This window comes from Lates calcarifer, linkage group LG6, assembly GCF_001640805.2.
Source record: "Lates calcarifer isolate ASB-BC8 linkage group LG6, TLL_Latcal_v3, whole genome shotgun sequence".
Taxonomy (NCBI): domain Eukaryota; kingdom Metazoa; phylum Chordata; class Actinopteri; family Centropomidae; genus Lates; species Lates calcarifer.
This window is the reverse complement of record NC_066838.1, coordinates 3,517,081-3,529,410: the sequence shown is the minus strand read 5'-3', so window position 1 is coordinate 3,529,410 and position 12,330 is coordinate 3,517,081. Positions and strand designations below refer to the sequence as shown.

General features: G+C 41.4%; 3 protein-coding genes across 6 annotated transcripts; 2 read left to right on the top strand and 1 right to left on the bottom strand.

Annotated features, from left to right (window-relative positions):
* The first annotated feature begins 385 nt into the window (after positions 1-385).
* Positions 386-3,490, top strand: tnnc2.2 (troponin C2, fast skeletal type, tandem duplicate 2). Its single transcript, XM_018678950.2, has 6 exons — positions 386-543; positions 1,364-1,415; positions 1,809-1,952; positions 2,226-2,340; positions 2,473-2,609; positions 2,948-3,490. The coding sequence occupies exons 1-6, from the start codon at positions 541-543 to the stop codon at positions 2,977-2,979; spliced, it is 483 nt and encodes a 160-aa protein (XP_018534466.1). The 5' UTR covers positions 386-540; the 3' UTR covers positions 2,980-3,490.
* A 564-nt stretch (positions 3,491-4,054) lies between these two features.
* On the bottom strand, positions 4,055-6,068 carry taf13 (TATA-box binding protein associated factor 13). 3 transcript variants are annotated; one of them, XM_018678972.2, is made up of 2 exons: positions 6,051-6,068; positions 4,055-4,669 (listed from the first exon to the last, which is right to left on the bottom strand). In XM_018678972.2, exon 2 carries the CDS (start codon positions 4,663-4,665, stop codon positions 4,291-4,293), a length of 375 nt encoding a protein of 124 aa, XP_018534488.1. In that variant the 5' UTR covers positions 4,666-4,669; positions 6,051-6,068; the 3' UTR covers positions 4,055-4,290. The 3 variants fall into 3 exon arrangements, with proteins under 3 accessions (XP_018534488.1, XP_018534478.1, XP_018534484.1); XM_018678962.2 differs by lacking the exon at positions 6,051-6,068 and adding an exon at positions 4,820-4,953; XM_018678968.2 differs by lacking the exon at positions 6,051-6,068 and adding an exon at positions 4,820-4,914 and having other exon boundaries at positions 4,055-4,666.
* On the top strand, positions 4,944-11,615 carry slc35c2 (solute carrier family 35 member C2). 2 transcript variants are annotated; one of them, XM_018678899.2, is made up of 10 exons: positions 4,944-5,068; positions 6,110-6,316; positions 6,537-6,687; positions 7,202-7,265; positions 7,406-7,478; positions 8,788-8,956; positions 9,475-9,558; positions 10,088-10,263; positions 10,548-10,674; positions 11,104-11,615. In XM_018678899.2, the coding sequence occupies exons 2-10, from the start codon at positions 6,206-6,208 to the stop codon at positions 11,241-11,243; spliced, it is 1,095 nt and encodes a 364-aa protein (XP_018534415.1). In that variant the 5' UTR covers positions 4,944-5,068; positions 6,110-6,205; the 3' UTR covers positions 11,244-11,615. The 2 variants fall into 2 exon arrangements, with proteins under 2 accessions (XP_018534415.1, XP_018534422.1); XM_018678906.2 differs by lacking the exon at positions 4,944-5,068 and adding an exon at positions 5,515-5,750.
* Positions 11,616-12,330: the final 715 nt, after the last annotated feature.

Sequence of the window (12,330 nt, the reverse complement as noted above, 5' to 3'; positions counted from 1 at the left end):
TTCTAAGGAGTGACCTGATGCATTCATTTGTTGCTTCAAAGTGTCTGTAGGTTTCCAATATGAATTGCTTCACAGTGTGTCACAGTATGTTTCTGATGATCCCAGTTTTAACAAAGCAGGTGACAGAGAGGATGAAATATTCTGTGCATATTTGCATTCAGCCCAAAACTTTGCATTATTTACTTTGCATCTCCATTTCTGTCCTATGCATTTTCTACCTTGACCCTAAAACCCTACAGAACCCAACAAAAACCCCTGCTTTATTTCTTTTACATTCTTAACCTTGCAACTTCAATAAACGAGAGCTTTCCTTCTCCAAAGTGTGATTGGCTTGCCCTGGCCCCAGAACCCTAAAAGTTCAAGATACTAAATCTGGAGGCCTGTGAGAGGCAGGGGGCGGGACCTGGCCGCCCCGTTTAAAGTGTGTGTGAACCTTCACTTGACGTCTAGTCTCTCTGTCGGGGTGCACACGGATTGACCACTCCTTTGGGCTTTTCTTTTATCCTTGGATATTTGGGGGGGAAAAGCTAATCCACAAACATGGTAAGACCAGTCAGTTGCGCAAATGAGCTGTTGAATTAGTCCAAATTCAGGTCAACGAGCCATTAAACCATAACGATGAGAGCCTGTTGATTGGAGGTTTAATGGTTGTGAGGGCATTTGAATGCGTAAAAATCAATCCACTGAGTTGCTAAGAAGCATGTTTCCTTCTGTTGGTGAGGTTTAGATGTTTCTCTGTTGGCTTCCTTTAAAATGGCTGTTTTATATATATAAATATGTAAATATGGCAGTTTAGACAAATGTTTTATTGCATTTTAATGGAATTCTTTATAAACATACATTTGTATCCAATTATCTTTTGCAAATGCTCTTAATCCACGTAGAACGTTAGGAGTGGGTGCTGGGGGCAGGATGGGTGTCAGCTGCGGATTCTGCTTGGGCGACAAATTCCCAGGGATTGGATGTCTGCAGACCATATACAGCGAGCCTAATGTGTTGAGCCTGAAATAGCAGGACTCATTTTCACCAAGCTCACGAAACCTGATGAGACGCAGCCACTGGATCCAACATAACTTTTGAATTGTTACTATCACAAATACTAACCATACTTCCCAAAAGAAAAAAAGGAAAAAAAAAGAAACAATAACAAGATTATTTCTATATTTTTTTTCTGAACTGTAGCTATCATCTGTACTGTGCGTAATGGTACTTTTACCCTCCTGGTATAGTTTGCGCTTGATGAGCAGACTATATGTCCTGGAAATTGCTACTGTCGTCGTGGTATTATTTGGCCTAAACTCAGTGAAGCCTAAATGAAGCCTGTAGTGAATGAAGTGACAAAGTGGCCCCTGTTTTCTTCCAGACTGACGCGCAACAAGAGGCCCGCTCCTACCTGAGCGAGGAAATGCTGGCTGGTGAGTACAAGCAACAGTAACGCGTTACTTTACTTTCAGGAAGCACTACTGGAACAGAACACTAGTGGAACAGTATAAGCACGTTTTAATTAGCACACCTCTAAATATGAAGATGAGCCACCCAGCCCACCCCCTCCTGTTACTCTTCTCATTTTCAGAATGAGCTCCATCAGAAAACGCAAACAATATGAGATAATCTACGAGAGATTAGTCCCAGTAACACTCGTTCTACCTTAGTGAGCAAATGGATGCTCTGCACAGTGCCAGACTTCAGTCATTCAGTCTACTGTAATCAGATGCTGCTTTAAGTTTTTCCAGTAATAAGGCACACATCAACTCTGATTTATCGACGGAAACTTTCTGAATTTGAATTTGTACCCTTGTCTCATCCAGAGTTCAAGGCCGCCTTCGATATGTTCGACACCGACGGTGGCGGTGATATCAGCACCAAGGAGTTGGGTACCGTGATGAGGATGCTGGGCCAGAACCCGACAAGAGAGGAGTTGGATGAGATCATCGAGGAGGTCGATGAGGACGGTGAGCGACGGATGACGGTGTATCTCTGACAGTAGAACAGTCTCTGCCTATATTGTGCGCGACTGTCTTTACACACACACAATACAAAACAACAAACAATATCTACCACTTGGTCTTCTGCCTGGTTCTGATTTAAACTGCACAAATCAGTCAAATATAGTTTTGGGGTTCGTGCGTAAAACTGTGCGCAAGTACCACCGCGCTGCAGGAGCGCGTGCAGTGTATTGGGTTGATCATTGTTAATCGATCATGTGGCTTATTGTTTACCCTCAGGTAGCGGTACCATCGACTTCGAGGAGTTCTTGGTCATGATGGTGAGGCTGCTAAAGGAGGACCAGGCCGGCAAGAGCGAGGAGGAGTTGGCAGAGTGCTTCCGTGTGTTCGACAAGTACGTTCACACCGTCACTGCACACAGCCGGGTTCACTTAACATTATATACTTTTATATATTTTTTTGGTCATTTTCTTGTGTGATTCTTTGTTTATGTTTACAATCGCATACATTTATGTCCTTTGTCCAGGAACGGCGACGGCTACATCGACAGAGAGGAGTTCGCCCTCATCATCCGCAGCTCCGGCGAATCCATCTCAGAGGAGGAGATTGATGAGCTGATGAAGGATGGAGACAAGAACGCTGACGGCATGCTGGACTTTGACGGTACGTGAGTGATGATGATGATGATGATGATGATGATGATGATGATGGTGTTAGATCAATGTAAGAACTTTTTTCCCAGTTAGTAATTATACTACTAAAGGGCTTGGGGAGTAAGAATTTATAGTGACTTAAGATTTCAGAAATCATTATTTTTGAATATATTATAGCAACCTTACAGCATTCCTCTATTTCTGTTCTCAACAGCAGATTTTAATAAACTTAATATTGGCTAGTGGGTTGTGTTTTATACAAGTTTTGAATTGTTACACTACTTCTGGGGCACAGTTTGTATTAGCTGAGGCAATAATGACATGTCCCATTTCTCTTCTCTTTTCCAGAATTCCTCAAGATGATGGAGAATGTGCAGTAAAACCGGAAAAACTCATGGACATTCCTCCTCCCCCCTGTGACCTCCCACTCTGAACACATCTGACTTCCCCCTACTCACCCACTCAAACTACCCCCTCACACACACACACACACTCCCCTCCTTCCCTCTTGTCCACCTGGTTCACTGCCTCTCAGCTCCATCCTCATAGACATCCTCAACAGACAGCTAGAGCACCTGGCGGGGGTCGCTGGCTGGGTTACACTCTTATCCCCAGCCCGTTTGTGAATGCAGATGGCCTATGGATGCTGCGCTGACACTGTACACTGTGACAGGATGGCAAGGCTACAATGGGGACACCTTTTGCAGTATGCATGGCATAACATGTCATCAGCGACCCCCCACCCCCCTCTCTGCTGGTAAAGCTCTGATCTAGATGTAGTCTAGATAGATCGGCAGCCTGTTACCTGCTGCTTAGACCAATTCATTCAACCACTTCACTGTACAAAGAAGTAATTTGCTTGAACAGAATAAATGAACTAACACATGCTCACTTGTAGTTGGTCTGTCATATTTATGGTCTGTGTAAAAAATTTTGTTTTGAGGAATATGAATAAAATCTGTTTGTTTCTTCTTTTTGTCCATTTTGTTTGAACCACAACTAGTTTGTCTTTATCACCCCACTTTGTGCTGAAAGCGCAGACTTTTGAAGTATGAGTATTTACTCAAATCTGTAGTAAACCCACAAAAATTTCAGTAACATCTGGGAGAGGAGGTGCCCACCTGACAGCCCTGTGACGGTTCAGAGGGGCTCGTGCCACAAAGCTCTGTCAAGAAGTGGACTTGTGAAGGTGCAATTGGTTACCATCCATTTCACATAGGAGGCAAGGGACTTCCCAGCCAATCAGATAATAGCACTGAGCCCATCTGATTGCAGATACTTTATCACATGTACGGGGGAACTTTCTTCCTAGCTAGGCAACTGACTGTGGTAATATCGTCATTTTCTCTTTGAAATGTCAAAAAATAGTAAAACAAAAAAAGAAACGCCCACCACAGCCTCCCAGAGTCAGAGTCTCCCCTGGCTATGCTGGTACTCAAACTAAAGGATAACTGGTGTTTTTGAACCTTTTGAATCAATCTGTAAGTTACTTTATTTAAACAGTCCAATACAGCATGACAACACTCTGACACTGCTCATTATTGTCATATCATCTGTACAATAAAACAAATCACTTGTTAAAAACAAGTGCTGTTCAGCAACTGAAGTCTGAACAGACTCCTAAAGAACACATGTGAGTAAAATGAAATACAAAAAGATACATGTCAAACTAACAGTGACCCAGGGTTAGTTTAGGAGCCATAATTTGCTTCGTCGAAAGCTTTCCGTGCTCTCTTCAGCTCTTCGTTCATGGTCAGCAGGTCTTTGACTCTGGCAAACTTCCTGGGGTCCTTGCGAATTAGAAAAACGATGTCTTCTACCTGGACGCGCCCCTGGCGCCCGATAGACATAGCTTTGTGGGTCATTTCCGTGATAAACTCGATCACCAAGTCCTCCAGAATATCCACAGACTCCGTGTAAGGGTTCTGGTCGTCTCCAAAACCGTACATCATGCACCGGAGCTCCTTGGAGAAGAGCCTTTTCCTCTTCCCGTGGCCGACATCGACCCCGCCGGCGCCGTCATCCAACTCCTCATCGAAGCCAGTCTCGTCCTCTTCATCCGCCATTCTGCTGAAAAACACACGTAATAATGTGGTTAACTACGGGCATTATATGCACATGTCGCTGGGCTGTAACATTAACATATACGTTAACATTATACGCACGCTAACATAATAATTAGTCAACAAGCAAACCATAATTTCGAACAAAAAGCTTTACCTTAAGTTCAACCGGGATAACAACACACCAATCTATGGTCTCAGCTAACTTCCGCCTCTGTTTCCTTGACTGAGGAAGAGATTCGTCGGAGAAACGTTAACCATTAGAAATACTGCCCCCTGCGGTTCTTTTCCCTGAACTCTGACGTCCCCTGAGAAATGATTCGTGTAACGTTACACCCATAGACAGTCAGCGGTTAAAAACAAAGTTAGCACAAGTTAATCAGCCATACAGTCAACATGACTGACGGTAGGTTTCTTTCAAATCTGATCTGCTGCTTTGTTTGCTCCTGGCACGCGCTTTAATATTTCGAGACAAACTTCATTCAAAAAAAGATGACAATATAACATAATGCGTCTCTGTGGATCACCACCTCGCTAAACAGTAAATATATAGCCACACATATTTTGTATTTTACGGTTTGTGTGTATTATTTCTGTGAAATACTTCACGGGGGCTGTAGAGAGCAGTGAAAACTAAATCAGGAAAGTCAAATATTTGTCAAATCATATTTATTCCTGGTGGGCTATGTGGATGCCGAATTGAAGAGTACTTAATAACAATTCGAAAAAGGCCTCAAGTCTCGGAGCATGTGGCTTGTAAATAATAAATTAATACTGCAACGATAAATGAAGAGATTGATCAATGGAGTTCAGTATGCGGATGTCGTCATTTGAAAATGACACGTACCGGCGGAACGCTCCGTGTACTCTGTCACCAGTTGCAGACAGCGGATGATGATGGTGAAGGCTTCATGTAGTATGCGGTCTACATTAAGCAAATAAGTGCTTTGTATGTGCAGTTAGCAAATGAACCAATACCAGCTACATAACACTGGTCTACACAGCAAGCTAATGTCAACTAATGGGGTATAACAAGAGTTAGCACAGAAAACAACCGGTCCTGTCAAACTTTGCTAAGCAACAATCTGGTGAGTGCTACCGTTACCTCTGCTACTGGTGAATTCATTAGCTAATATCGGTCGAGACTGTCTAATTAATAATGGTAAACTAACCTGTTCAATAATTCGTTTGTTTATGGTCATTAATACCAGGTAAATAGTGGCTAAACAGCTAGCTGACGTGGTTAGCGGCTAGCTCATGGTGGCTGTCAAACCCAAGCTAAAACATATGTTGCCATAGAGCTAACACTGGAGTCTTAATTACAGCTCTTATAACTAAACAAGTGTCTGCTCAGCTGTTACATCACTGTACACAAATGCAACTCTAACCTTGTTTCTCTCTCCCCCTCCTCCTCTTCCACACGGGGGCTCCCCCTTTCTTCAAACAGTCAGCTATGGATGATAGGCTGGGGTGCAGATTCAGTTTGAGGATGACCTCTCTGCAGTAGCTGTCTGTGCTGGACAGCTGATCCTGGCAGCCCTACATGGCGTGCCCTGTCCAGTTCCTCTGCCGGGGGCTTCGCACTGTTGGATTAGTTCTTCTCTACTATGTCTTCTCTATAGGCATCACCTTCTACAACAAATGGCTGATGAAGGTAAGTGCATGGGGTTCATTAAGCACTACAGGCTTCCTATTAATAACAGTGTTCCTCTACACAGGATATACCCAGTTTTATTAAAGATTATTAATGAAAGAAAAGTAATCAAGACTAAATGTCTCAGGGCTCAGGACCCTGAGTGCCCCCCAGACCCTGGGGAATGACCTACCCCAACCAGGCCATCCTGTTTCCCTCTCTCTCTCTCTGTCCCTCTCAGGGATTCCACTATCCCCTCTTCATGACGTTAGTTCACCTCACCATCAACTTCTGCCTGTCAGCTCTGACGCGAGTGGCCATGCAGTGGTGGACAGGGAAACCCCGCATTGTTCTGAGCTGGACAGATTACCGCCTTAAAGTGGCTCCCACTGGTGAGATTTTTGTGGAGCCTTGAGAGTTTTACTGAACTGTTCAGACGGCAGCACAAACGAAACAGAAAACAGATGATTAGAAAAGGGACTGACAGTAAGCTCTTATCATGTTCACTGACTGATGACGCTTTCAGGGAAGAATACTTTGACTAAAGTCCATATTGATAGAAACATTACATCACAGGGTTTAGTTGAAGATTTTAATAAATCAAGCAGTCTTCATAAAGAAGCAGATTAACTTTATAAATAAAGCTGATGTTTGGATTGTTTTACCCATTTTCTATTTTGTCTTGAAAAAATAATAGACAGAAACCAGTATATCATCTCTGCATCAAAATACCCAGATCAAAGCCTGAAATTAATTGGTTTCACTATTGTTCAGTTAGATATTAACTATTATAAAGCATCTCTTATCTCTTATAATTGATAGGTACAAAGTAGCATAAGAAAAACATAGTTTTTCAAGGTATTTGTCTTCTGTAAGTGTTAAATTCTCTCTCTCTGTCTTATCCAGCCTTGGCCACAGCACTGGATATTGGACTCTCCAACTGGAGCTTCCTCTTCATCACTATTAGTCTGTAAGTTTGTGGGTTAGGCTTTTTAAATGGAGGATATGTCCTCAACATGAACTGACAAATTTCAGGTTATTAGTGTTTTATTTAACATGTTATTGCATTGTTTCATTCTACTGTGTTGCTCTTTTTCTCTGTCATTCAAGGTACACCATGACCAAGTCCTCAGCAGTGCTCTTCATCCTCTTTTTCTCCCTGGTGTTTAAGCTAGAGGAGATGGTGAGTGACCATTTTTTTTCAACCTCACACACTTGTGGAAATCATGTGTTGACCACATAATGTCTGAACTAACTGCTTTTTACAGGGGCATGAAAGAATCAATTTGATCATAGCTATTATGTAGTTGTTCCTTCTTGATTTCTCTTTTCATGCTGCCACGATCAGAGCATTAAGTCTAATTAGCACACACATTAGGCACTTCCTGGATTTTACAGTCAAACAAAAAGAAGAACAGAAGGTCCAGCAGCTTGAGGAAAAGCACAATGGCTGTCACGCAGGAAATGTACAATTTTGATCAGATTTGCAGCAGTGGTCATACAGCATGCTACCCTTTGTTCATTTAAAAAAATCCAGCCCAGAATCTTGCTGTGTTCTCACTGTGGTCAGAAAAATTGATTTTACCCTCTGTCCACCCACTCTTCATGGTATGATTTCCTGTTGTGTGGACTCGCTGATGTTTCTAAATAACAGGGCCCTGTGCATTTGTATTATGTCTCTTCCACCCAGCATGTTGTTATGTTAATTTCCATTTTCCAGTGGAAGCTAATGTGCAGTTTTAGCCACACATCCCTTAGCAGCACTAGTGCCACCATGTTTCCTTAGTGAGGAGTAGCTGTCCTTTTATAATGGCTACCTTAACAAAAGAAGGATGCTTAAAATATGTCTGTGAGGGTTCTCAGTCATCCAGGTCATGGTAGTCTGAAGTGCTGAAGTTGAAGGCAACTGGACTTCTTTTAGGTTCTTGAAGACGTTTCACCTCTAATCCAAAAGGCTTCTTCAGTTCTGAAAACTGGTTGGGGAGTCCCAGGTATTTAACCTTTAGGGGTGGTTATGGGAATCATTGACCCACCCAGTCTTTATGCGATTCGTTAGGGTCACATGAGCCCAGGTGTGACTCGTTAGTGGGTCGTTGCACCACCCTGACATCATGTGAGTCGTTAGGGTCACATGTCTCAAGGTGTGAATGGGGGTTTGGTCTCCTGGGTAAGGATCTCAGGACTGCATTGTAGGGGACTGAAAGTTTGAATGAGTCTTGTCCTTAGGATGAACCAGTCTCTGTCTAAGGGTGTTACCGGGTCTAAAATGGACCAGGATATTATGTTTGGAGAAAATTCTTTTTTATATAGTAATGTAGTAGTGTATATAGTAATATAACTATGTTAATATATTTAATGCAGGGAAATGTTGTGTTTTTTTCTTCCCCTGGATCTCAACATCTGTTTTTTGTCTCATTTTTCTGATCTGATTTTACGGTCTTTTTCTCCTGCTGTTTCTCACCGTCCCTCTCTTCTGTTCCTTTTTTGACCAGAACCCATTCCTGATCCTGGTGGTCCTGCTGATCTCCAGTGGTCTGTTTATGTCTACGTTTCAGTCGACCCAGTTCAACCTGGAGGGATTCATCATGGTGCTGCTGGCTTCCTTCATAGGGGGAATTCGCTGGACTCTTACTCAGGTCCTCATGCAGAAAGCAGAGCTGGGTCAGTGTTGAGTCACTGTCAGGTTGAAAATGATAAAAATATGTGGAGCATATGAATGCCTAAATTCAATTATATGTTTACCCACACCAGTGACAGTGCACCATGAATTAATTGAGGTGAATAGATGAACAAACCTCTACCTCGGCACTCTGAATACAAGTTAAATACTATGAATATCTGTCTTATGGCATTTTAGCTTTTCGGTAGACACCTTAAACTAAGTCACTTATCAATTTGTGTGTGATTTCTAATCCTCTCACCTTTAATGAAGTGATGAATAAGATAACAAGCTCCCAGTGAAACCCTACAGAGTACTAATTTAAAGAAATTATGAATGAGACAAGATCTGAACAAGAATTACAATGCAACCTCTGACACAACTGTTCAGTACACCTACATTTGTATTTCGATTTTATCTTAACTGTTAGAAATTGATTTTAAAATATTGAAACTCATGCAGGCTCATGACCCTATTTTCTTCCTCTTCAAACTTTTTTTCATGTCATACTTTTCTCCAGGTCTTCAGAACCCAGTAGATGCCATATACCACCTACAACCTCTCATGTTCCTCGGCCTCTTTCCCCTCTTCCTGTATAACGAAGGTGAGAAGCATTAATTTGTCATCCTCTCCTTGAAGAGTGAGGAAATCATTTATAAAAGACGATAGAATATTTATGTGTCAGATACAGTATGCAGTGTCAGTCTCAGGAATAAGGATCCATTTTTGATAAAAGGTACAAATCATCTGTGGAGATTCTGTCACAGCTGTACTGTGTTTGGTGTTGAGGTGCATTACCACCAACTGCACTAGTGTAGCTCTGTAGAACATGATAATATGGGATACTTTTAGGTTGTACCAGTCAAGACCATTCTGTCAATCTGCTGTCTCCTCCTCTGCATGGTTGCTTGTTTTGTTTTTGTTTTTTTTTTTGTCAATGAAAATATTTGCTCATTTAATATTTACCACAATATGTGGCATTCCCTGAGAAATCCTCTTTATATAACCTCTATGAGCAACTGGACTTGAAAAACATGAAATATGAGTGGACAGGTCCTTTAAGTTAGCTCCCTTACATTTGATTAGTGTTGTAAATGTCGCCTCTTGAGTCTCTCTTCTTTGTCTCTCTCCAGGGCTGAGCCTCTGTACTTCAGAAAAGTTGTTCCGGGTGACGGAGCTTTCACCTCTCCTTTATTCACTCTTTACACTGAGTATTGGTGGCTCTTTAGCCTTTGGCTTAGGCTTCTCAGAGTTCCTGCTAGTCTCTCGCACCTCCAGCCTCACTCTATCCATTGCAGGGATTTTTAAGGTACTTTCTGAGCTTCATATATAAGCTTACTATGTCTGTTTTGATACTTATTTGGACATCTACTAAACCTCACTTTTAATATCTTGGTCAGCTTTAATCTATTTGGACAAGCTTTGAAATGTCAGCAGCTCTTCTGTTGCTGATCACATCAAAGTCATATCAATTCATCAGTCCAACCACTTTTGTTTTCTGCTGTGTGATGAGCATAACATTGTTGCTGTCTTGTTCAGACCTATCTTATACATCCTTTCTTTTCTTCCTTTTATTGTCTTCTTTTCCTGTAGGAGGTGTGTACTCTGATTTTGGCAGCAGCTCTGATTGGAGACCAAATGAGCATGCTTAACTGGCTTGGATTTGCTGTGTGTCTGTGTGGCATTTCATTGCATGTGGGACTCAAGACACATTCAAAAAGTAAGTGTTCATTTTATTGTTGTTGTTCATTATATGGTTTGAATTTCATGGCAGTAACGTATCAAGAGTCAATCAAATATTTAAAATATGTAATATTCAGCTATGAATATGTAAAAGTTTTTAATTTCAAAAGTTTAACTACTGGACACAAGAGAATAGGCTTAGGCTTCATATTTCCACATCACACATGTGAAAGTTGCATAAAGAACCATGATTGGCTTCCAAGCGCTCATACGTGGATGAGCACACATAAGCCGAGCACAGAGAAGCTTTCCTTGTTCAACAGGTACATGTGAAAGCAGCCATTAATGTTAACACCCTGTAAAGCTCAAAGGTCTAAGTAACAGTAACCACATGTTTTTGAGTGGAGGTCGACTTCAGGAAGTGGTCATAATGTTGACAGTGTCCATTTTTGACCTTTTCCATCAGATAAGGTCCCGTCTTTAAGGCAGCTCAACAGTAAGAGCCCAGAGCTTGAGTTGCCATTACTGCAGCAGAAGAGAGATGGAGCAGAGGATTCAGCTGCTGATGAATATAATGACGAAGAGGAAGAAATCACTCTGCACTGACATTACAGGAAATGGGCCGATTAAGTCTTGACTGTGGTCATACTGTTCATTCCTTTACAACTCTTCCATCAGAGGGTTTGAACAGTGATGCCAAATAAGTGCTTTACCATATCCAAAACCTGTTTGGGACACACTGCCACAAAAAGATAGAGCAGCCTCTCCAGCTCTTGACTTCCACTGATCCTGTCTTCAGGCAAGGCCAGGGCCTCATAATCAGCTGTACATTAACTGTGGACTTTGAACATGACACAAGTTATGAGGTTTTGCCTTAGGGGTGCTTCAGAAATGTAGCTAATACATGCAAGTGTCAACAAAGTATGATGTATGGAGGAAGAGAGTGTAAAAGCTTTAAATGATACTTTGCACCTTAAATTGTAGTCGGTCATTTTTCTTTGCTAGATACTTGTCACACTGTGAGATGGTATTCCTTACTTTGTTATATATACCTATATGCACTGTATGTGTATATGACGTATATATTAATGACATTCTGTGAAGTGGCACATGTGCCTATAGAATAAGCTTACAAGTGTTTAGTTGAGGTAAAATATAGAGTGGTACATCATTTCTTTCCCTCAAGTACATAGTCTAATTCCCAAAAATTCCTTAAGTTATTTTGTGTAAAGGCGATGACTAATAGTACATGTGTTATGTAGCTCCGCAGATCCCTATTTTTGCAGATGGCATTGCTGTTCTTCTTTGTGGGCTGATTTATCAAAGCTAACATACAGTTTGATGCAGATATGAAATCAATGAGTTCTGTAGGGCTGCAACAGTTATCATTACAAATAAATCTGCAGGTTATTTTCATGACTAATTAATAATTGCTTGGTCTTAAAAAATGTGAGGAAAAATGAAAACTGCCCATCAAAACTTCCAGTCCAAAACTCCTAGATATTTGGTTACCATCACCCAGACAAATAAAAGCAGCAAGTCCTCACATTTCAGAAGCTTTTTGAGAAAATAGGGAATGTTTGGTATATCTGCTTAAAAATGACTTGAATGATTAATCGATCATCAAAATTAACAGATGAATTTTTGGCGACTGACTAATTTGATGAAACCAGTGTTTGAGCCATAAATCATA